The 25,473-nt window shown below is 46.1% G+C and overlaps 1 protein-coding gene across 9 annotated transcripts in view; it reads right to left on the bottom strand.

Moving 5' to 3' along the window:
- Window positions 1–20,111, bottom strand: part of CNNM3 (cyclin and CBS domain divalent metal cation transport mediator 3) — a 48,508-nt gene extending 28,397 nt beyond the window's left edge. For 5 of the 9 annotated variants that reach the window (XR_014027196.1, XR_014027197.1, XR_014027198.1 and 2 more), the window contains exon 1: window positions 18,623–20,111. Coding sequence is in view for 3 of the 9 variants with exons in the window: in XM_081333572.1 (XP_081189698.1) it covers window positions 18,623–20,042 (1,420 nt within the window). In the remaining 6 variants the exon portion in view is untranslated. The remainder of the gene's footprint in view (window positions 1–18,622) is intronic. The other 4 variants (XR_014027201.1, XM_081333571.1, XM_081333572.1 and 1 more) reach the window with 3 other exon arrangements.
- Window positions 20,112–25,473: the final 5,362 nt, after the last annotated feature.

Raw genomic sequence — 25,473 nt, 5'->3', positions numbered from 1 at the left:
TCTCAAATCCTACATGGATGTTTTAGGGCTGGGAGCCACAACCAGGGTCTCCCTGCTCCTAATCCAGACATTTCGTCACTACCCCAGCCTGCTTCTCACAGCAAGATGATAAGGACTAGAGTCACAGAAAAGGCACCAAAGAGCATGCAACCCCTTGAATTATCCAGAACCGCCCGCTTGCAAGGAAGAGGATCAGTACCAACTGGCCATCTTCCCAGATTTTGCAATTACAAAGTGCTCCTCTGCCTTTTGGGGACTGCACACTAGGTCCATTTTGGTTGTAGAGGTAGTCCTTGACTTATGACCACAGTTGAGCCCCAAATTTCTGTTGCTAGGGCCAGGCCGTTAAGTAAATTTTGCCCCATTTTACGACCTTGCTTGCTACAGTTGTTAAGTGGATCGCTGCAGTTGTTTAAATTGGGAACAGGGTTGTAAAGTGAATCTGGCTTCCCCTTGTCAGAAGGGTCACAAAAGCGGATCACGTGACACCAGGACACAGCGAGGGTCATAAATATGAATCGGTTGCCAAGCGTCTGAATTTGGATCGCGGGACCGTGGGGATGCTGCAACAGTCATAAGTGTGAAAAATGGTCGCAAGTCGCTTTCTTCAGGGCCGTTGTGACTTTGAACCGTCACTAAATCAACTGTTTAAGCCAGGGGTCTTCAAACTTGGCCCTTTTATGACTTGTGGACTTCAACTCCCAGAATTCCTCAGCCAGCTTTGCTGGCTGAGGAATTCTGGGAGTTGAAGTCCACAAGTCATAAAAGGGCCAAGTTTGAAGACCCCTGGTTTAAGCCAAGGGCTAACTGTAGTGCGCTGAAAGGAAAAGAGGGTCCATGTCCACAAAGAGGCCTCTGCCTGAATGGGACGCAGATCCAGCCAACTCCCACGTGGGTTTGGCTCTCTGCCAAGTGCTTCCGTGGCACTGAGCTCCTATGCAAGGTGTCTGAGCTCACGGCATCAACAAACACAACCTAGGTCCGCCCAGGTAAGGCCTTTCTAGATATGCCGATGGTGCTTTTGATTCTCTCCCTCTTCATTAAACTAGACATTCCCAATTCCAGCAATCGTTCCTTATTTAGCCTCCGGTCCCCTGATCATCTTTGCTGCTCTTCTCTGCACTCTTTCTAGAGTCTCGACATCTTTTTTACAGCGTGGGGACCAAAACTGGATGCAGTATTATTCCAAGTGTGGCCTTACCAAGGCCTTGTAAAGTGGTATTAGTACTTCACGTGATCTTGATTCTGTCCCTCTGTTGATGCAGCCTAGCACTGTGTTGGCTTTTTTGGCAGCTGCAGCACACTGCTGGCTCATATTGAAGTGATTGTCCACTAGGACTCTGAGATCCCCCTCACAGTTGCTACTATTGAGCAAGGTACCTATAATAGTGATGGCGAACCTTTTAGAGACCGAGTGCCCAAACTGCAACCCAAAACCCACTTATGTATCATCGGGTGCCGGGTGGGCGTGGCCCTTTGGGTGGGTGTGGCCAATTTTGTGGGCATGGCCCATTGGGTGGGCATGGCTGCGGTGGTAACGGCAGACTGGGTGGGACTAAAAAGTTCAAGCAATCAATTCCAACTTTGCGAGAACTTTTTTTTCCCCGCGAGAAGTTGAAATTGATTGATTGAACCTTTTTTTTTTTACACGGCGGCAGAAGCTTAAAGCGAAAAAGTTTTATAAAACCCAGCTGAAGGCCTAGGACTGGGGCGATGGTGCGCGTGCCCACAGAGAGGGCTCTAAGTGCCACCTGTGGCACCCGTGCCATAGGTTCGCCACCACGGACCTATACTATGCCTGTGCATTTGGTTTTTCTTGCCTAAATGTAGGACCTTACTTTTTTCACCATTGAATTTCTTTACTGCTTCATTTTTACTTTGTCCTGCTGGACTTATTGCTCAGAAACAAAGCAAGACCCGTTTTTTCTAGCAAGAGCCATGCAGGAGGACATCCAACAGCTGGCCATTAGGGAAAGGGGACGGTCTGTACATTGTTATCAAGATCCTCATTTGGCATCCCATGTGAAGCTGAGAAGCTTAAGAAAGGTCCCTCCTTAAAAACCAAGAACTTTGCCAGTTGCAGAGTTTAGCCACTGGCTCTGACTTGTGGGGGTTGTAGTCCGACTTCCCTAGAGGTCACCAGATAGGGAAGTCTCAACCCTCCTGAAGGTTGCGGAAGATCCTTCTACTTTGTAGAGAGGGGGGAAAAAATTAGGTTTAGCCATTTCCTTCCAAACAGTTGACCTGCCCTTAGCTATGGAAGTTCTCTGGGGGTGACTACCTCCCTGGGTTGTTAAGGGACACCTGGAAGAAGGAATTTTGGGGGGGGATTGAAGGAAAGGTGGAACGCAAATCTATTGAAGAAAACCACTTACAGCCTAGAAAATAATTATTTGAAGGAAAAGACAAAAACAGTTTCCAATTATGCCAAATCTTTGTCTCAGATCTTTGGGATACTTTGCTACCTTACTTGAGATGAGACAGCTGATGGACTGGCTGCATTTGGCCAATTCTTATCCGTTTGCTTTCGTGATAAATCCTCCTCCGTTGGCAGGTTTTGAACCCCCGTTTTGTGTACGATCCGCCTTGCCCGTTGTCACGCACAAAGTGGGGGCGCTGATGTTTCTTAAATACAAGTGAGCTCTTCCAAAGCAGCTGATTTCACTCTTTCGGGGATACCCCTTTAGGAGAAGAGGCCCTTCCTCGCCTCAAAGTTTCTAGGCTCAGCACAACGGTCCGGAATGTGCTCCATGCACTAACCCTGGCGGCGTGCCAGCGAGCCTCTCCGGAGCCCATCCAAACACCAGCAGGAGGCTGTTTTGTTCTCATGCACACTCCAGGCTACTTCAAGGCTGATGACGCCACCCACAAGTGGCATGATGGACACCTTTCAGCTGGGGTCAAAGGAGGAGCTGAGCAAAAGGGGGAAGTCAGCTTTCCGTCCCCGAGACCTGCAGAGCAAGAAGTCCAGCTGAAGAAGCAAGGAGGAACTGGCTGAGAGGGCATGCTGCCTTCTCGGAGCCCCATCCACAGGCGCAACCCATGAAAACCTCTCCTGCCTCCGCGGAAGAAAGAAGGGCGGCTCTCCATCCATTACCACAGGGGGGGTCTCCAACCTTGGCAACTTTACGGCTTGTGGACTTCAACTCCCAGAATTCCTCAGCCAGCATGGCTGGCTGAGGAATTCTGGGAGTTGAAGTCCACAAGCCGTAAAGTTGCCAAGGTTGGAGACCCCCTGAATTACCAGGTTCGAATTTCTCAAGCGTTGTTTTTTTTTTTGCCCCCCAAACTTGGCAACTTTAAGATGTGTGGGCCAACTCCCAGAATTCATGATGGCTGAGGAATTCTGGGACTTGAAGTCCTCACATCTTAAAATGGCCGAGTCTGAAAAACACTGAGCTGGAGGCAGAGTATTTCACAGAGGATAAACAGTACAGGGTAGCAGAATTGGAAGGGACCTTAAAGGGACCTTCTAGTCACGCCGCCCCCCCCCCCTTTCATCAGGCAGAAGACCATATGCCATTCCGGATAAACAGCTGTCCAATCTCTTCTTAAAAACCTCCAGTGATTGAGCACCCATAACTCCAGGAGGCAAACCATTCCACTGATTAATTGTTCTCACAAAGAGGAATTTTTTCCTTAGTTCTAAGTTGGATCTGTCTTTGTTAAACTTCCATCTATTACTTCTTGTCTTGTTCTCCGGGACTTTGGAGAACATGTATTTGGAGAATTTGGACAGAAGCAGAGAATTTCATGGAACTGCAGTCCAGATATTTCAATAAAAAGCATGCAAAAGCCATCCATTCTGGTGCAGGTGAGATGTTTCAGGTTTCTGGGAACACCTGCACTGCCAGATAGAGCAGAGGCCCCCGACCTTTCGGGCACAAGGAACCGGTTCCGTGGAGAGAGGTTTTTCCATGGACAAGAGGGGACGTGGTTTCGCATGCTGCCTGCATCCTGTGGATGGGGCTTTGCTTGTTTGCGTGGACCGGTTGTTGGCATGCTGTGGACCGCTGCTGGTCCACGGACCAGGGTTTGGTGACCCCTGAGATAGAGGCACATATAAAATGGTTTTTAAAGTAAAAAGGCAACCAGCTCAAACCTTTGGATAAAAATATTTGCCCGTTCCCCAGAGCCTGCTGCTTGGGAGAGAGAAAAATAGAGTGGGCATTCATGATTTGCTTTGGCCTTATCCATCGCTTTCAACAGACGTGGCAGTTAAGGCCACGCTCCTGCACTTTCACAATTTTATTTTGTCACTGAACGCAGCCACATTTAACCAAGAGCTAACCCAACCACATTTGGCAAAGAGTCCTAATGCATGCAGAGCACAATTAAGTTACAGTTCAGCATGTCACCCATACTCAGAATACCAAGTTCACTACAAGTCTCAGGTTCTTCCACCAATGCTCATTTTAAACTGGAGCAAGAGAATTTGTTTCAAACTTTTAGAGAAGAGAAACTGCAGTGAAACCTTCATGGCTGGGTGGGTTTTCCTACCAACGGACAGTCTTGGGTAATAAAAAAGAGAATTTAATCTTTAAAGAAAAATTATAAAAGAGAAAGTGCAGGGAAATTTTTCAAGGAGAGACGATGTTGTGCCAGACAGATTTAATACCCAGAGAGATGAGGTGTCTTCTATTGCCTCAACTATCCTGGTGCTGTGATCACTCCAAAAGCCTGCAGTTTCCCTGGCGTTTTTAAATTTCAAGAAAAGAAATTGAGGCTGTTTTACAGAGAGCGGGGGGCTGGGGGCTGGGGGGCAGCCGGATGGAGCCCAAAATGAAAGTTGCATCATTGAAAGCAACACCGTTTGAAGTACAAAAGCCTTGTTAAAGCTTTTTGAGAACAGCAGAAAAACGGAAGTCTTTTTTCCAAGGAAAGGAAACTTTTGAGCAACTTTACAGCACGGGTTGGAATAGCATTAGTTAATTGGATAAATCGTAGTTAAGCAGGGGCAAATGTGCCGTGCGTGTATAGCCACTCTCTTCCCACCCTCTCCGAGTCTAGCTAAAAATATCAACATGTATAAACAGGCCTTCGTGGACCACTTGCTGGGTGGAAACCACAAGTATGAATCTGATGCATTCCTATAACCATTTGGCAAATGCAGCCAAGCGAGGAACAACCATCTCTGCGCACCGCATGACTCTGAAACAGAGGCACGTTGTGATAATCTACATTCCGATGTGCGGTACCTTCCATAACTTACTGCAATCAAAGCTCCTTGTTAATGCCCTGTTTATCCTCCACAATTAAAAGCTGGAGGAGAGTCTCAAGCTTTCTAATTCCAAAAGTTATGCCAACACTCAGCAACTGCATTCCATTCAACGCAGCAGGCGGGCACCCACTTCACCCCCAAAGATTCATTTGATTTGGCTGTTGGGGTGAATCGGAGCGAAACCGTTAATTCCTGCCCCATGTCGGGTGCGGAGAATCTCTTGGTTATGAGGTCAATCAAAGTGAAGGGAGTCTGGGGGAAGTGCGGTGGCGGTGGGGGGGGGAGGGAAAAATGAAAGCACGAGATTCTTTGGGAGGTTTAAACTCTGGCATAAAACAACCTGGCCTTCTTAGAAGAAAGTGCAGGAGTGGCGAACTCAACCTGTGAATCGGTTGTTTTGTTCTCCGCGAGAGCAGCCAGATCCCCACAGCTATGCTGAGGTCATGGGTGTCACTGGCTTTCCTGCCAAGCAGTTCAGGAGGTAGCTGGAGAAACAAAGACACACACACACACACACACACACACACACACACAAAGGGGCAGGAAACACAGGTTCTTTACTAATGCAGAATAAATTTTCTCTGCCAAGGATACCGCTGCCAAAACTACAATAAATAAACATACAGTATTTACAAATTGAATTGCTTTCCTTTTTAATTTTTTTTTATTAATTTATAATATAAAATACAAAAAACACAAGAGAAAATAGTAGGAAAAAATAGGAAAGAGAAAAGCGAAAGGAAAAGGGAAGGAAGGGAAGGAAAGGCGTTGACCTCCAACTCCCTTTGGTGCAGTAGAATAAGATAATACTGTAGCATCAAACCGCAACTTTTTATTTTTAGATAGTAGTATAAACTAGCCATTTCTACTACAACAAACCTACCTGATTGGTAAAATCCAAAATCCAAGTTTCATTCCCCCCCCCACCTCAAGCACAAAGTCCTTTGCTTTTCAAACGCTCCATCTAGGGCCTGGTTTAGTTCAGATATTGCAACTATAGCAGGGGTAGGCAACCTTGGCTCTTTTGTGACTCGTGGACTTCAACTCCCAGAATTCCAGAGGCAGCATAAAAGAGCCAAGGTTGCCTACCCCTGCACTAAACCATGGTTTGCTTGATTGACATCTACTACTACCATCACCAACACCACCAATAACAGGGTTTTGGGGCTTGCACAACATCGGTGCCAAAATCAAACCAGGTGGCAGTTTAACATGACTGTGTGAAGCCAGCTTCTTCCCCAACTCCTCCATTTTGGATATGGTGAGACTGCAGACTTCAACCCATAGCCATTGGCAGTGGATTATGGGAATTACAACCCCACTGGAAAAGACTGGTCTTTGGAGAAAAGACTTTCACTGCAGCCAGGGATGATATCAATTGTGCAGTGAGGTCATGGTGTGTGTGATGTCACTTGGCCCCTTAGAAAAATCCCCATTCCAGATGCCCTCACTGTAGGTCAGGCAACTGAAATACATCCCCGTCTCCTTAATCTAAACAAGGGGTCTCCAAACTTGGCAACTTTAAGACTTGCGGACTTCAACTCCCAGAATTCTGGGAATTGAAGTCTGCAAGTCTTAAAAGTTGCCAGGTTTGGAGACCCCTGATCTAAACTGATGTTTTCTCTGGCTTCTGCCGGGGAAAAAGCTGACTTGTACTAACTAGCAGGAAGAGGAATGTGGATCTATTGTACCGTCGAACAACTTGTCGACAACACGTTGGAGAAGAATGTATGCAGGCGTCTAAATGAGCCGGATCTCCAATCATACAATGTGGGAAAGGTGCAAATCCCACCCAAAAAATAAAAGCACCAAAGAGCAGACACAATTTTGCAGAGGGAAGTGGAAAAAATGAACCACTTCAACAAGGTCAGTAGAACCAATCGCTAGTGGCTGTTTGAAATTAAAAGGAAACACATACACCCCCCCCCAAAAAAACCTACTTGTGACCTGATTTCGAAGTTAAGATAGCCACACGCCCCAGTCGCTTGATCATATTTTGCGCACTTGGCAACTGGTTTTGCATGACCGTGATTTTTTTACATATTTTTTTTTTGTGGGGGTGGGGGGTCAGTTGCCAGCAATTACTTCCAGTTTACAGCAAAACACGCCCATTGGGTAAAATGGATTCGCTTAGTGACCACTGCATTTGGTTAACGACCACTGCGTTCACTTAACAATTGTGGCATTCGCTTTAAGAAGTGTGGCAGGATAACAAGTAAGTGCACTAACTCCCTCCACAGGTAAATGGAACCTCTAGGGCAGGGGTCCTCAACCTTGGCAACTTTTAAGACTTGTGGACTTCAACTCCCAGAATTCCTCAGCCAGCAACTCTGGGAGTTGAAGCCTACAAGTCTTAAAGTTGCCAAGGTTGGAGACTCCTGCTCTAGGGACAGAGCAGCATGATGACCTACCTTAATGAACTGCGTAGGCAGATCAAATGGCAAAACTCAGGTAGCTCATATCACCTGCCCCGGGCACGGCCTTTCTACCTACCGGCACCTGTCTTTTATGAATACGCAACTGTTTGGTTGCTGCTGTGCTGTTCCTCCAACATAGTGGAAAAGCAGAGCATTATTATAGGAATATCAAGAGAGCAGCCAAGTTATCCCCATGGTTCATTTCATGAAGGAGGCAAAAGTGCTTAAACCCATTCCCCCATCGTGGCCAGCTTCCGGGTTTTTTTTCCCTCTGAAGGTCGATCGAGAGAACACCAATTCATAACAGGCTACATCGTTTTGGAAATATGTAGAATGCAGAGATCTCAAAAGCCCGGGGACCGTGCTTAGGCTGGGAAGTTCAGCAAGATGAGGTCTTATTCATTAAGATTAGATCTTAATCATTCAAGATTAAGCTTGGGTGGGAAATCTCTGGGCTGTAAAACTAGGCTGGGCTGTTGCCGTGATCGTTGCACACACCGATCTGCAGAATCAGTCGTGTGTGTGTGTGTGTGTGTGTGTGTGTGTGTGTACATACTTCCCTCAACTTTATAGAGGTAAGTAGCCTGAAATCATAAACAATGATTTCACAAGTAATAAATAACCCAGAAGTCAACAGTAACGCAGAAGACGTCTAGCTTACCTGAGTACAAAGAATTTTCTTTTAACAGTAGGGCTTTTTGCTTTGTTTCTTTTTTGGCTAGAAGAAAGCTGCTTAGCGCACCTTGGCAGACTCTTGTGCGACTTTGTTTAGAGAGCCATGCAAACCAGACCTGACTTGTTTCACCCCGAGCGTGCCAGGAGCCGAGCTCACGGTTGCTTTTTGGCTTCTGCACCTAGTCTGTTAAGACAGACGGCAGAATTTCAGTTGGGCAGAGCCATTAGTTTTGGTCCACTGCTCTGCTGGCAGGAGAAATTCTCGTTCAGAGAACTGCAGCATTTTGCAAACACCCCCCCCCCCCGCCGCCATGATGTTAGTTCCAGCAGAAGCTCAGCGTCTGGCAAATCCTGGCTTAGCGTGGCTCGCCGAAAATGGCAAGGGCATTGCTGCGCCCAAACATATTCCTGGAGCCAACGCCTTAGGCAGGCCTGAGTTTTTATTGATTTAAGGCTTTTCACTTCTTTAATCCCCAAAGCGGAGATACCGAAATCCAGAACAAACATTCCCTTCTTGCTAATATTTATCTGGTCCTTTGAAATTCAGGATGAACCAGGAACGGTTCAGACACCAGGAGGGGAGACTTCAGTGGGCTACAGGGGGGTGGGGGGGGATGCTTGCCTTGGGCGTATCCTGGGAGAAAGCAAAAACAGGAACTTGGGGGGGAAAGGGACGTTTGCCAAAGGGAGGACGGTATTTTGGAATTTTGCATTCCCCCCCCCCCGCCTGAAATCAAAGGCGTTGCCCTCCCTGCTCCTGCCTGGGCACCTGCTGCCTTTGTTGTTGCTGGAAAGACACAAAGTTCTATCACACCATCCGTTTCCACAAAATAAAGACAGTCCAGAAATAGAAAATTGAAAGGGGGGTGGGGGGGAAGAGGGGGTGCTCTGAAAAGACGCTGGAAATATAAGACTTGAGTCAAGCTGGAGAAAAGTAACTTACTAAATTGAGAGCAGTTGAAGGTGAAACCTTATTCCTACACTCAATGCAGAGAAAAGGCTGCACTCCACAGGTTAAAGCAGCAAGGGCCACTGGGCAACGCTTACTTGTTCCCTGGGTAACGTACAAAGTAAGGTAGTCCTTGACTTACGGCCACAATGGAGCCCAAAATTTCCGTTGCTAAGTGAGAGACAGTTGTTGGGTGAGTTTGGCCTCATTTTACCACCTTTCTTTCCACAGATGTTAAGAGAATCGCAGCAGTTGTTAAGTTAGTGACGTGGCTGTTAAGTGAATCTGACTTCTCCATTGATTTTGCTTGTCAGAGGGTCGCAAAAGGGGATCTTGTGACTCCAGGACGCTGCAACCGTCATAAATATGAGCTAGTTGCCAAGCCTCTGAATTTTGATTTATTTATTTATTTTATTTATTTATTCGGTTTATATACCGCCCTATTCCCAAAGGACTCAGGGCGGTTTACAAGGCAAAATTTAAAAACAATCCAATATAAAATTAAAATAAATTAAAATAAATTAAGCCATGGGGTTCTTGCAAGGGTTGCAAGTGTGAAAAGCGGTCGTGTCACTTTTTTCCAGTGCCGTTGTTAAGTTTGAACAGTTACTAAGTGAATTATGGTAAGTCGAGGACCACCTGTGTTTCATAAGTACCTAAAATTAGATGCCATCTATTGGTTAATTTTATATCCCTTCATTCAGGAGCTGAAGGGAACATAAATAGGGTTTCCTCCTATTCTTTGTTCCCATAAGAGCAACCCAGTGAGGTAAGCTCAAATAAATACTCCCGAAGTCATCTAAGGTGTGCCTATGGCTTGAACCCGGTTTCCCTTCTGCCAGCCCAACATCTTAACCACGATAATGCACCCTCATATCTTATTGTTAGAATATTTTTTAAAAAAACTGAAGCAGAGCAACAATAGACTTTTATTTATAAAACTAACATGCCGTTTATACCACCTCTGCTCAGTCTGCAGCCTTCCAGGTATATTAGTTACCCTTCCCATCATCCTTAGACAGCAGTCTGTATCTGTGAAAGATGGGTGCTGCAGTCCCGTGCAAACACAATTTGCCAGACTGCGAACGACTGGCCTACATACCGCGAATGGTGATGTCCATACAAGGTGTTTTATTTCTTTCATTTAATCAGTTCATTTGCTGGATTTGCGCAATGAGGCCAAGATTAGCAACACAAAACTTATTTTCGACCAACCGGCTCCTAAGAGTCCTATGTGAATCCAGATCATGGCAACACCAGTTTTGTTAATTTAAAACATTAACTGATACATTCAAATGAATGCAAATGCAATGAAAAAAATGAATGTATTTGGTGTTGGGCGGGGGGGTATAAATCCTCCAAATCATCTCTTTTGAAATACGGAAGTTGACAACTGAGGGTGTGGCAGGAGCTCGCAACTGTCCACATCCTACAATTCAGTTATTAGATTTATAGCTTGCCTTTATTTCATACAACTCAAAAACATACGTAATAGCATACATAATGCGCCCGCCTCCTATTCTCCCCACAAGAACCCTTTGAAGTGGGTTGGGCTGAGAGACAATAATTGCCCCAAAGTCACCCAGCTGGATTTCAGGCCCAAGACAGGACTGGAACTCCCAGCACCTTCCCCACTATAAGTCCTCGACTTATCACCACAATTGGGTCCAAAATGTCTGTTGTTAAGTGAGTCAGCTACCACTTTGTCCCATTTTAGGATTGTTCTTGCCACAGTTGTTGAATGAATCACTGAATCGTTGTTCAGTTACTAACACGGTGGTTAAAAGTGAATCCGGCTTCCCCACTGACTTTACTTGTCAGAAGGTCGCAAAAGGGGATCACGTGACCCCGGGGACCCTGCAACCCGTCATAAGTACAAGTTGCCAAGCGTCCAAATTTTGATCGCGTGACCATGAGGCGGCTGCAACAGTACCACAGTAACTTTGAACGGTCACTACATTGTTGTGAGTCAACGACTAGCCACACACCAAACAGACTCCTCAGCAATGGCTGCTAGAAGTGGTGCGCCAGTTGCGACCCTACCTGGACCGAGATGCCCTGCGCACAGTCACTCATGCGCTCGTGACCTCTTGTATAGACTACTGCAACGCTCTGTACATGGGGCTGCCCTTGAGGACCACTCAGAGGCTTCAGCTGGTGCAGAATGCAGCCGCGCGAGTTGTGATGGGGGTCTCCCGATACTCCCATGTAACACCTCTTCTCCGCGAGCTGCACTGGCTTCCGGTTGCCCTCCGGGTGAGATTCAAGGTGCTGGTGATGACCTATAAAGCCCTAAATGGTATGGGTCCGGATTACTTACGGGAGCACCTGCTGCCGGCGTCATCTTCCCTTCGTCCTGTGTGCTCCCACAGAGAGGGCCTCCTCAGGGTGCCGTCGGTCAGAGAGTGTCGGCTGGCGGCCCCCAGGGGGAGAGCATTCTCTGTGGGCGCGCCAGCCCTTTGGAATCAATTACCGGTTGAGCTCCGGATGGCTCCCGACCTTTGCTCTTTCCGCTGTGATCTGAAAATCTACTTATTTGAACAGGCCGGCCTGGTCTAAGGGTTTGGGGTATTTTTAACTATTTATTGTTAGGACTTAATTAATTTAATCTTACTTTTAACTTTTGTATGTAATGCTTTTATTGCCCTGTACACCGCCCTGAGTCCTTCGGGAGAAGGGCGGTATAGAAAATTAAATAAATAAATAAAATAAAATAAAATAAAATAAAATAAAATAAATAAATAAATAAATAAATAAATAAATAAATAAATAAATAATTAATTGAAGTCAGATCTATCAGTTCCCCTGCTGATGACTATATCTCATGGAAGAGATCTTGGGGATGTACATGTAAATACTAAGAATTTAAGAAACGATTTTTTATTTTATTTTATTTTTAAAAAAACCATGTCAGCCTATAACAGGGGTCTTCAAACGTGGCCCTTTGATGACTTATGGACTTCAACTCCCAGAATTCCTCAGCCAGGCACGCTGGCTGAGGAATTCTGGGAGTTGAAGTCCACAAGTCATCAAAGGGCCACGTTTGAAGACCCCTGGTTTATAAACCTAAGACAAAAAGAGGGGAAGGAGAGTGGTCTGATCTTGTGGAGCTGATCAATACAGAGAGGCATACACTGAATTGTAAATGAAGGCTCCAAAATGTTATCCTTAACATGGTTGCCTTTGCACATAAAAGAGGAATTTGTGACAGGGACCTGTAAATGGTGGTAATGGAAGGACCAGGGAAGAGTGTGGGGAAATATTGCATAGCATCTTGAAATGAAGGTGATCCAGGGGAATTTTTCCCCCTCATGAGATGACAAGGCTGAATGAATGCGGGGGCGGGGGGGGGGAGGGAATGAGTAAGAGAAGAAGTGACTGGGCCTTTTGGAGACTCCAGAAAAGAAAAAAATGGGGGGTTTGTTGAGTAATTTTTTGTATTAATCAAATCAGCATTAAAATGATTAAAACTAAAAATACAAAGCTGAACCTGAGGGAGTACATCCACCTCAATAGTGGAACAAATCGAAACAAATCTGTGGCCTGACAACGTAACCAGATCTTAAGGGACTTCTGGGACATTAAAGGGGGCGGGGCTAACCTCATGTCTGAGGAGAGAAAGCTCTATGTGGTGGGTGCCACAGCAGAGAAGGCCCTCCACGTGGGACCGGTCAAATATACGTCCTTGACAGACGTATCCAGCCCTGCCAGATCTAATAGGCTAGGCTGTTACGTACAAGTAGGCCTTGACTTACAACCGTTTGTTTAGTGACCTTTCAAACTTACAACAGCAATGAAAAAGTGACTTACAACCGGCACACACAGTTATGACCATCACAGCATGGAGATCAAAATTCACGTGACCAAAATTCAGGTTTGTTGGCAACTGGCATAGATTTATGCAATGCAGAGCAGTGTGGAAATAAAAAAAACGTGTTACATCTGCAGGTGCAGACAATGTAATTGGTGAACTATTAAAATATGGAAGTGATTTCTTTCTAGAATGGCTCTTCAATCTGTTTAAAAAGTGTGTGAAGACCGCACCTCTGCCGGAAGGATGTTGTTACTTTTCTTGTGTATAAAGGGAAACAGTAGCAAGAGTGAATATCAACATAGCAGACTTGTTTTGTTAAATTTGCCTGAAAGGATGGATACTCTGTAGAATTCCAGATGAAAGAGTGTGAGATGTAACAATGAGCAAGCTTTAGGTGGGCAGGCAATGTGCAGACCAGATGTTTACTTTTTTAGCAGCTGACTGAGAAATATATGCAAGTATGAAAGAAAATCTTGTCAAGTCTGTTAATTTAGAGGAAGTATATGATAAAGTGGGTTTATCAGTGGGTTAGGACGCTCAGCTTGTCGATCAGAAGGTTGGCAGTTTGGCGGGTCGAATCCCGAGTGCCGCGTAACAGAGTGAGCGCCTCTTACTCATCCCAGCTTCTGCCAACCTAGCAGTTCGAAAGCACGTAAAAAATGCAAGTAGAAAAATAGGGACCACTACGGTGGGAAGGTAAACAGTGTTCCGTGCGCCTTTGGCGTCTAGTCATGCCGGCCGCATGACCACGGAGACGTCCTCGGACAAACGCTGGCTCTTCAGCTATGAAACGGAGATGAGCACCGGCCCCTAGAGTTGGAAACGACTAGCACGCATGTGCGGGGGAACCTTTACTTTTCCCTTTTATATGATAAAGTAAGCAGCCTTGATTTAAAAGGTAAAGGTAAAGGTTCCCCCGCACATGCGTGCTAGTCGTTTCCGACTCTAGGGGCCGGTGCTCATCTCCGTTTCAAAGCCAAAGAGCCAGCGCTTGTCCGAGGACGTCTCCGTGGTCATGTGGCCGGCATGACTAGACACCAAAGGCACACAGAACACTGTTACCTTCCCACCGTAGTGGTCCCTATTTTTCTACTTGCATTTTTACGTGCTTTCGAACTGCTAGGTTGGCAGAAGCTGGGACGAGTAACAGGCGCTCACTCTGTTACGCGGCACTCGGGATTCAACCCGCCAAACTGCCGACCTTCTGATCGACAAGCTCAGCATCCTAACCCACTGAGCCACCGCGTCCCTTAGCCTTGATTTACAGAATGTTAAAGAAGAATTCAAAAGAGAAGCGCAGTAGGCTAGAGGTGAAGATGCTTGCCTGCCCCTCGGAAGGTTGAGAGTTCAGTCCTAGGCAGCGGTAGATGTTTCTCTATCAAGGAGCAAAGAAAAAAATATCTATTGTAACAGGAAGGGCAGACAATGCTCAGCTCCATTCAGTCGCCCCCACTCCATCCTGAAAAAGGGATTAAAGCAGAGTTCCCCACCTTTCCAGCTTTGGGGACCGGCAGGGAAAAGGGTGATTTTGAGCAAGCAGCCCGCAAGCTTGTGCATTGCTCCATTTGCGCGAGCGGCGGGCACGCAAGCCTGCTACCTGACAAATGGAGCTTGCGTGCACGCACTCGCCCACTGCTCGCACAAGTGGGGATACGCACACGCTTGCCCAATGCTTCCGCAGCCCGGTTCCGAATGGCTCATGGCCCAATAGTGGGGCACCGCCCTGGGTTTGGGAGACCCCTGGATTAAAGCATTGTAAAAAAAAAAAGAACTTAAAAATTCATTATTATATGGGATAAGAGCAATATATGATGGAAATGAAGTATGTATAAGAATAAATAGAATGCCTGGTAATTCAACATTAAAGGAGTATGACAAAGATGTGTGATATTCCCTTGGCTGTTTATATATTGATGGAATGTTTGTGGTGTATGAGGAGGAGTGTTGGCTTTGAACATGAACACATGAACATGAACACATACTCTTGTATGTAGATAATATCACTTAGTCACTGAGAACTCAAAACAATTTTGGATGAATGTTAGATTGCATAACATAACCACGACAACGGATCTGAAAATTACTCATACGGGCAGTCCTCAATTTACAGCTCTTCGTTCAGTGACCGTTTGAAGTTACAACAGCTCAGAAAAAAGTGACTTATGATCAGTCTTCACACTTAGGACCATCGCAGCATCCCCACAGTAATGTGATCAAAATTTGGGCACTTGGCAACTGGCATGTATTTGTGACAGCCACACTGTCCTGGGGTCTTGTGATCATGATTGGTAACAAACAAACAAAACATCGGAATGAATCAGAATCGGAGTACATAGAAGCGCGTGTGATAAAACAAAAAAAAAATAGGGTCAAGACTGAACAGCTGTTGAAGTGAATAAATTGAATGCAGAATACAGGTAGTCCTAAACCACAACTGAGCCCACAATTTCTGTTGCCAAGTGACACAGTTAAGTGACTTTTGTACCATTTTAGTGCCTTTCTTGCCAGAGTTAAGTGAGTGGATCACTGCAGTTGTTAAGTTAGTCACACAGTTGTTAAGGGAATCTGGCCCACTGACTTCGCTTGTCAGAAGGTTGGCAAGTTGTAAGTCGAGGACTCCTTGTAAAAAAAAATGAATAACCAGCATGGGAAAAGGAAAAGGCTGGTTCACAGCCAGCGGATGAGTATAAATTGAATGGAAATATATATATGTATATTCAAGATGTATATTAAAAGGAAGACTGGGAACTTCAGGCCAATTGCCAAATGCCAGAATTTTGATTGTGTGACTGTGGGGATGGTGCACCAGTTACGAGTTCAAGGACCAGTTGCGTGTCACCTTTTTCAGTGCCATTATAAAATGGTCACTAAATGAATGGTTGTAAATCAAGGACTGCCTGTACTCAGTTTCACCCTGAGATGTGAAATGTAAGATGTAAAACATATCTGAGTCTGGGCATCTTCCACTTTGACTAGAAGGTGGCTTGCTTCCATGCCACGAACACAACTTCACTCTCCCTCAGGGGGAGAAACTTGGGTCTGGGTTTGTGAAGGGGAACCCAGCTCATTTATTACTGTCAAAATTTATAACTATATAGAGTCCTGTGACACTTTAAGGACCCACAAATACATGACAGAATCAAGTCAAATTTTGTAACCCATTTGGGCAGTAGGGCTTAATTTATTCTCAATTTTCTGTATTTGTGCATTTTGACATTTATGTCACTGTTCACCGCCCTGAGTCCTTAGGGAGAAGGGCGGTATACAAATCAAATAAATAAAATAAATAAATAATAAATAAATTACATTACAGCAAGGGATATTTTTCTTCCTGACACAATCGTATCTACCAAAGCACCAGAAGGCAAGACAAGAAACAATGGATGAAAAATAATCAAGAGGAGAAGCAACCTGGAATTGAGGAGAAACTTCCTAACAGCGAGGACAATTAACCAGTCGAACAGCTTGCCACCAGAAGTTGTGGGCACTCCATCACTGGAGGCTTTTAAGAAGAGTCTGGACAACCACTTGTCTGAAATGGTATAGGATCTCCTGCCTGAGCAAGGGACTGGACTTGAAGACCTCCAAGATCCCTTGCAGCTCTATTTCGATTGACTAAACAATCATTTTCTATGAGCAAGCAATTATGTTGGATATAGAAAAAATATTCTATCCAATGAGTCCCAGCCTGCAGAACTGTGCCAGTCCAGTGGTGTTTATTTTTTGCAGGACTTAACTCACCATGTCCCAAGCCAGACTGAGACTTATTCATAAACAGTCCTTATGGTTGAAAAAGCTGGTTTTATAGTTGGACTTTTTTTTATTTTGCCCCCAACCCATATTTTATGCCCACAGGATCATTTTAAGCCACCAAGCACCGTTTTTTCACATGCAGAAACAGCAGACAAATATGGTCACAGACAGTGATCACATTTACACATATATCTCAGGAAGATACAAGTGTCCATAATATAAAGGGATATGTATATAAAATACACGTTTTCCCTCTTGAAGGATCACACGTGCAAACTTATGTAGAAAATGCCTATTGAGGAACAAAATATGGAGCAATCTCCCATCCTGGTGTCCTTCAGGATGTTTTCCTTAGCTGTGACATCTGAGGATTATGAGAGCTGAAGTCCAATCTGGAGGGAAAACTGGCTTAATAGTTTGAACTGCATGGCATGCTGCTAGACCCTGTGGGCCTTTTTACGATGCATTTCTGCTGAAGGTTTGCATAGTTCAAGAGCAGAGAGAGAGGTTAGAGAGTTCAACAGCCAGCAATGTTCACAGATAATTAGATGGCCCAATAAAATTTATCATTTTACTCCGCTCTTGTAACAACTGATAAATCATTAAAGCACCAAGATCAGAATGTACTCCCATTAGAAGCTGTCTTTAAGTACATGAAATAATTTATTCATACACTTCCTACTACAGGCTCTCATTGGATTGTCTTCTCAATTTTTACTGACTGATAACAATTGCACCTAAGACTAAAGATGCACTGAATCATTGAGACGGTTTTGCCCTACTTTATGAATTAGAGATGGTCATTCTCTTGGGTGTCCATAGCAAGATTGTCATACAAGACAACTTTGGAAATATTTTTAAAAGTGGTGCAAAACTGATTCATTAAATGTACTGCTAAATCCCTTTAAATAAAATAAATTACAATACATCTTGCAAACTTTCTAACTTCAAAACACCCCAGATAATACCATTCCTGGACCACTTTAAAAAGGATAAAAGTCTTATTTCATGAGACAGGATGCTACAAACAGTGGGGGACAGGGAAAAAGGAAGACAATTTCAAAATTAGCCCAGCATTTCTTGCTTCTTCACCATTAACACTCTAAGGAAGAGTTCTAGAGCAGGGGTCCTCAACCTTGGCAAAGCTGGCTGAGGAATTCTGGAAGCTGAAGTCCACAAGTCTTAAAGGTTGAGGACCCCTGTTCTAGAGAACTCAGTATCTCAGATAATCTTTTGTACAGTTCTGGTTTGTTCTAGGAAATCAAATGATTATTTTTTTTAGAGGAGGACAAGACGTTAACTGTAAGCATAACCTCACAGAGCTATTCGGAGAATGAAATGATTGGCTGGGCAAAGAAAATGTCACGCATGCAATTTTGAGTTGTGAGAAAGATGGAATAAACATGTACGCCACAAATGGAGGCGTGAACAGATTCTGCAAGGTGTCACTGGATCTTACTGAAAGGATTCCTATAGGGCAGAAGTTCCAACATTCTGTGAGCAGAGGAAAGGATCATGGCAATAAGCAAAATATTTATGAAAGCTATCTTCCAGGATGTTTGTTCATCATCCCTGATCATCTTGCTGGACAATCCTTGCTGGACAACCCTTTAGATAAAACTTCTAAAGAAACTTTCAGGATAGTTCGAAAACCAATTGTCTGTTATATAGCCAGATGCTCCCCAGAATTCAGGTTGCTATCAGTCCCGATGTTTATTTTTTTTATGAAAACTGGATAAGCAATCTACTATATACCCAGTATCTGCTGTGAAAATATAAAGATACATATTTACCTCTCTTGAACTCCTCCAACACAGCATCCAGTTTGGTGTCATTGAAGACAAAGTGAAGCGGGTGATTGTAAAACTTGATGATGGTGCTTAGAGGGGTGCAGTCATCAGGGTCCACCAAGGCCAAGTCCTTGACATAAAGCATGTCCACCAAGTTGGTGCGCTCATCCTCATAAACCGGGATGCGGGTATAGCCGCTCTGCATGATCATGGACATGTTGTTGAAGTCCAGCACCGCGTTGGCATTCAACATGAAGCACTCATCCAGCGGGGTCAGCACATCCTCCACAGTCTTGTTCCGCAGGGCCCCCTTGCTGAACTCCTCCCGCACAAACTCGTTGTAGGGGTCACTGTTGCGGACCATGTCCAGGATCTTCTCCCGCAAGAGATACGTACTGCTGTCATGCCGCAAGGCCAGCTGCAGCACCCGACTGAGCGGCAGCGAGACGGGGAAGGTCAGCAGCATGAAGAACTGGGTCAGCCAGAGTCCGCGCGGTGCCAGCGAGAGCCCCCACCGGGAGCTGACGACAAAGGGCAGCACCTCGGCCAGCAGGAAGGACAAGGCGGCCACGCCAAGGATGGCAGGGACCAGGGCCCCCACGGCCCGGTAGAAGAGCACGGCCAGGGCGGCGTGGGCCAAGGCGCTCAAGAGCAGCAGGGAACACAGGACAAAGGCCCCCCGCTGCCGCACGGGCTCCAGCGCCTTGGAGGCCCCCCGCTCGGCCTCCGAGCCGCAGTCCCGCAGCACGTACAGCTCGGCCGGGTCCAGCCACAGGGTGCTGAGCTGCAAGGTGCGCAGCAGGGCCAGCAGGGCCAGCAGCAGCGCCACCAGGGTGCCCAGCAGCCAGGGGGGCAGCGGCGGGGGCCAGGCCTCCGCCCGGCCACCCCCGCCTTCGTCCTCCGTCACCAGGAGGGCATCTCCCGGGGCGGCGGGGGCCCATTGGCGCCCGGGGCCCGCCGGGCTGCAGAGACGGTACCGGCCGCGGGGGCCCCCGGGGGCCACCCTGACCGTCAGCAGGGCGGCGTGCTCGGCGGCGGGCAGGAGGTGGTGGGCCAGCACCTCCGGGCCTCCGGCGGGGGTGGCCAGGGGGTCCCCCGGGGCCCCCCCGCAGGGCGCCTCCTCCGGCACGAAGGCCGCCCAGGGCCAGCTGCGGTTGTGCAGGCCGGTGCCGTAGAGGCGCAGGCGGAAGGTGGCTCCCGGCGGGGCGCGCACCAGGCCCCCGGAGGCCGAGGCGCCGTCCTCCAGGCGGAAGCCCAGCACTTTGGGGCAGGGCGGGCAGGGCCCCCCCGCGGAACCCCCGGCCTCCGCCTCTCCCGCGCCGGACGACGGCCCGTCTCGCAGCGCGGCCCCGGCGGGCCACAGGACGGCGGCCGCTGCAGCCCAGCCGCAGAGCAGCGCCAACCAGCCGCCCTCGCCCGCCATGGCCGGAGGCAGCGGAACCGCGGCGGCGGCGGCGGCGGCAGAGCCGGAGCAACTCCGAGGGGGAGTGGACGGGCCAGGGAAGGTCAGCTGACTGCCCTCCGAGCGCCGTCGAACCTGCCTGCGGCGCCCGGGCCAATGGCGGAGCCCGCCCGCCGCCGCTCAGCCAATCGGCGACGAGGGGGGGTGTGGCCGGCGCGGCGGGAGGACCGGGCTCAAGTTCGGTGGCACCGCGTTATAAACAAGACGGAGAGGCGGGGGAGCGGAGGGGGCCGCGATTTAAAGGGGCCGCGACCCCCACGTCGTCCGCGTGGCGGGGCGGCTGAGGACTTCGAGAGGGGGAGGAGCAGGAGGAGGAGGGGGCTGAAAGGGCCCCTGCAGCTAGTCCAGGGGTCTTCAAACTTGGCCCTTTTATGACTTGTGGACTTCAACTCCCAGAATTCCTCAGCCAGCTTTGCTGGCTGAGGAATTCTGGGAGTTGAAGTCCACAAGTCATAAAAGGGCCAAGTTTGAAGACCCCCTGAGCTAGTCTAAGGGGCCGGGTAAATGTGAATTGCATTCGATTTATTCTCCTTACTGCTCCTAGTTGCAAAGCATAATTTTTGGGCCAATTTTTGGGCCAATGGCATATCATTAATATAATTAATTAGGATAGAGGTTCAAACAACCATCTGCCCCCTTCAGATCATCGCCTTGCAAAAAGGTCTAATTGCATTCAATTTCTTCTCCTTACTGCTCCTAGATGCAAAGCATAATTTTTGGGCAAATTTTTGTGCCAATGGCATATCATTAATACAATTAATTAGGATAGAGGTTCAAACAACGATCTGCCCCCTTCAGATCGTCGCCTTGCAAAAAGGGCTAATTGCATTCAATTTCTTCTCCTTACTGCTCCTAGATGCAAAGCATAAATTTTGTGCAAATTTTTGTGCCAATGGCATATCATTAATATAATTAATTAGGATAGAGGTTCAAACAACGATCTGCCCTCTTCTGATCGTCGCCTTGCAAAAGCGGTGGAAAGCCAATGCTTATTTGCAGCGAGGCTTAGTCGAGAAGCAGAATGGTGGGGATATGCAGGTAGTCCTCGACTTACCACAGTTCGTTTAGGGACCGTTCAATGTTGCAACGGCACTGAAAAAAGTGACCGATGACCGTTTTTTCAAAGTTGCAACCTTTTGCAGTAGTCCCATGATCACGTGATCAAAATTCAGCTCCTTGGCAACTGGTTTATATTGGTGAGCCTTGCTGTGACCAGCAACGGGGAAGCCAGATTCACTTAGCAACTTGGTTCCGAACTTATCAACTGCAGTGATTCACTCAACAACCGTGGCAGGAAAAGTCATAAAATGGGGCCAAACTCACTGAACAAATATCTCACTTAACAATAGATACTTGGGGCTCAATTGTGGTCATACGTCGAGGTCTAATTGCATTCAATTTATTCTCCTTACTGCTCCTAGATGCAAAGCATAATTTTTGTGCAAATGTTTGTGCCAATGGCATATCATTAATATAATTAATTAGGATAGATGTTCAAACAATAAGTAAAGCATTATGCCTAAAACCTAATTACCGCAGTGCAGAATGCCTTTCCTAGTGGACTTAGCTTTTCCTGAACTGTGCCTTAAAACAAAGGCACCTTTCTAACCATATCCCTGTCCCTACCTTGCTACCTTGCCCAGTTTACACAACAGATACCCTAACAGAGGAAGACCAGTGTAGGTATACTTTTGTGGATAATGCATGCTTATGGCACGTTGATTTTAGCAGCCATGATTACTTGGTGCAAAAGAGAAAAGTTGACATTTGACTCACAAATCTGACTGAAGAAACGAGTCAGCTGTGGGCAATTACACTATCAACCTTGAAAGCAGGAGCTGTTTTGTCTGTCTTTGAGGTTAACGGGTCTGCTCCAGGAAACGAGATAGACTATTCTATAAATGGTTTGCAAGGACACTTTTGTTTTCATCCCCAGAGAATACAAGCCAGGAAAAAAAAATCAAAACAGGAGAACCAACAGAAGTAGCTCCCAGATCTAGATATGCAAAATTGGGCGTCCACTTGGTTCCCTAAAGCCTCATATGTGCTCCCCCAGGGATCCTTTCTCACTTTGCCACTGCGTTGAACTGATTCAGTTACAATGATGTTTGTGTTCCATCAGATTTAGGGTTTGTCCATGCACAACTCTGAAGCATGTCTAAAACAACTATGTGCCTCCCAACGTGATGCCTCTGGCAGTTCAGAATAGAGGCAAGAATTTAGTTATTGATTTATATTTCAATTTATACAACCAGCTCTTTCAAATTCTTGACCCTTGGCTGCCAACAGCAGTTAGAAACATCGTATAATAATGAAATTACCTCTATACACAATTGGTAACCAAGGTTAAAAACCAAAATCACAGTTTTGATAGTAATGAAATTCTCCTCAGTTACAATATCCCAAACGGGCTTTTTCACAAGGCAACTGGACTGTCTTGTTTTTCTTTGAAGACATTTCACTTCTCGTCCAAGAAGCTCGTCCAAGAATTAAAATAAAATAAATAAAATAAGCTTCTTCAACTCTGACAAGATGGTGGGGAATGGAAAGATTTATACTCCTTGCAGACAGCTAGTCACTTGCATTCTTTTAGAGAGCCTTTGATGGCACCCTGGAGGTTTATCTGTGTCGTCAGGGTCACCTGAGTACCGCAATTGGGTGTGGAGCCTTCTTGGAACCGCTGAAAGGACTGTGTTGTTGACTGGAGATAGATAATGGCGTATCCCTCCCCTTCTGTTGAGAGAGGGCTGTTCAGTTTTGACATAGATGGCCTCTTTGATCCCTCTTTCAAACCAGCGGTCCTCTCTGTCCAAAATGTGGACTCTGCTGTCTTCAAAAGAGTGACCTTTTGTCTTTTAAATGCAGATGGCTAAATCTTGTCCTGATGGGCTTCTTGGATGAGAAGTGAAACATCTTCAAAGAAAATCAAGAAGGTCCATTTACCTCTTTGGGATAACCATGACCTGGATGACTGAGAATCTCCATAGACCCTCAGTTAAATAATAAATAAATAATAAATAATAGCTGTTGAAAGATCAGAGGTGTCCTAGTCACCTAGTGGCCACAAGGATGTCACAGAAAATCTAGTCTAGTGAAAAGAAAAACTAGAGGAGACATGATAGCAGCGTTCCAATATTTGAGGGGCTGCCACAAAGAAGAGGGGGTCAACCTATTTTCCAAAGCACCTGAAGGCAGGACAAGAAGCAATGGATGGGAAATAAAAGAGAAAACCAGCCTAGAAATAAAGAGAAATTTCCTAATAGTGAGAACAATTAACCAGTGGCTTGCCTTCAGAAGCTGTGGGCACTCCATCACTGGAGGTTTTTAAGAAAAGACTGGAAAAGCCTTTGGTCCAGAATAGTATAGGACAGTGATGGCAAACCTTTTAGAGACCGAGTGCCCAAACTGCGACCCAAAACCCACTTATGTATCATCGGGTGCTGGGTGGGCGTGGCCCTTTGGGTGGGTGTGGCCAAGGGTGGGCATGGCACATTGGGTGGGCGTGGCTCCAGTGGTAAAGGCAGACTGGGTGGGACTAAAAAGTTCTATCAATCAATTCCAGCTTTGCGAGAACTTTTTTTTATCCCACAAGAAGTTGAAATTGATTGATTGAACCTTGTTTTTTGTACACGGCGGCAGAGGCCTAAAGCGAAAAGGTTTTATAAAACCCAGCTGAAGGCCTAGGACTGGGGAAACAGCGCATGGGCCCGCAGAGAGGGCTCTGCGTGCCACCTGTGCCACCCGTGCCATAGGTTCACCACCACGGGTATAGGATCTTCTGCTTGAGCAGCGGGTTGGACTAGAAGACCTGCACAGTTCCTTCCAACTCTTGTTATTTTTTTTATTCCGTTCTGAAAATATTTGTATTTTTTAGCTGAAGATTTGCAAGCAAGATGAAATGCTTCCTCACTTAATTGCCCCAGCATGATATTAACTCTGGTGCTTGAGGTTCCCTTGAACTGTTGCATCCGTTTTACTTGGAAAACCTAAAGCTCCTGCAGATCTTCCACATGCAAAGGAAGCATTTTATCTCTGGGCAGATATCATTCTGTGGAGTCCTTGATACTCTTTGAGCTTGGCAGTTTGCTTGCCGATGGTTCATTACACAACTAAGTAACGTCATCAGTGCTAGTGAGGATGGAGTTTGCTGCTTGTTTATCTATAGTAGCTTGTCCTGTCAAAGTTGGTGGAGTGTTGTTTCTCCTTAGTTTCTCCACTTTGACTATGGTATTCTGTTTGTTTTCAAGCAGAAAAATATGATGATGATGATTCATCGCACAGTCAGCCAGATGTTTAGCTGATTTTTTAAATTAATAGGTGGCATTTTTGTCCACCTATTAAATTCTTCCCAAGTATGCAAACGTTGTAGTTAGAGATATTGTTGCGGGATGCAAGCTATTTCTAGGAAAGCTGCCTTTAGCAACTGACTGATAATTTTGTCAATGCTGATTTATTATTATTAAAGACATGTTAGATCCAGCTCTCTGAAGATGGCTCTGATGCTTGTAAAGGAAAAAAAGGGGACAACCAGATGCAAAATAGAGGGACTCAGTTATAGTGGTGTTGGGGGCAATGTTTGAAGAGCTGAAGGACCAGGTTAGGGACAGGTTGTCCTGGAGAAAACTGAACTGATAGCACATTATCAATCAACCGGACCAGATTTCAGTTCATACATTCATACGGAGTGGAATGGGACAACTCACCCTGGCCAACTCATCACGGCCATCTTGCCACGGTCAACTTGCCACATCCAACTCATTGCAGGACAATTCAACAATTCCACTTATTTAAAAAAAAATTAAAACATTATTTAAAATAAGTTTAAACATTATTTGATTCTAATTATTTTAATTTTTGCCATTCACATTTCATTTTGTCTCTCCTTTGGCATCCTTTCTTTAATGATTCTATTCCATTATTTCTTCAATATTGGTGTAACCCTTGTCCTGCGGCAAGTTGGCTCTGCCGAGTTGGCCCTGGCGAGTTGTCCTAGACCCCATATGGGGGTGGTTGATTGATTAACACAGATCCCACCACCTCCCCCGCCTGCTCCAGCCTACCCTTCTTTTAATTGGGCCATGAAGTTCTGGATTTTATACTAATGTATTCATGCTGTTCATATAGTTTCTATTTTTATGATTGTAAGCCACCCAGAGTTACCTTGAGGTAAGATGGGCAGCCTATAAAACAATAAAATAAATAAGAGTTGGAAGGTACTTTAGAGGTCATCATGTCCAACCTCCTATATTTCAGGTACATAATACAAAGATCTAACTCGCTGGAGAAGGCTCGGATGCTGGGAAAAGTGGAAGGAAAAAGGATGGACCAAGAGGATGGACTAGGTTACAATTGTGATGGGTGTGCACCATTGGAAATTGCTCAGAATCAATGG

Source organism: Vipera berus (genome assembly GCF_964194415.1).
Source record: "Vipera berus genome assembly, chromosome: 8".
NCBI classification, from domain to species: domain Eukaryota; kingdom Metazoa; phylum Chordata; class Lepidosauria; order Squamata; family Viperidae; genus Vipera; species Vipera berus.
This window is presented reverse-complemented; position numbering and strand designations above follow the sequence as displayed.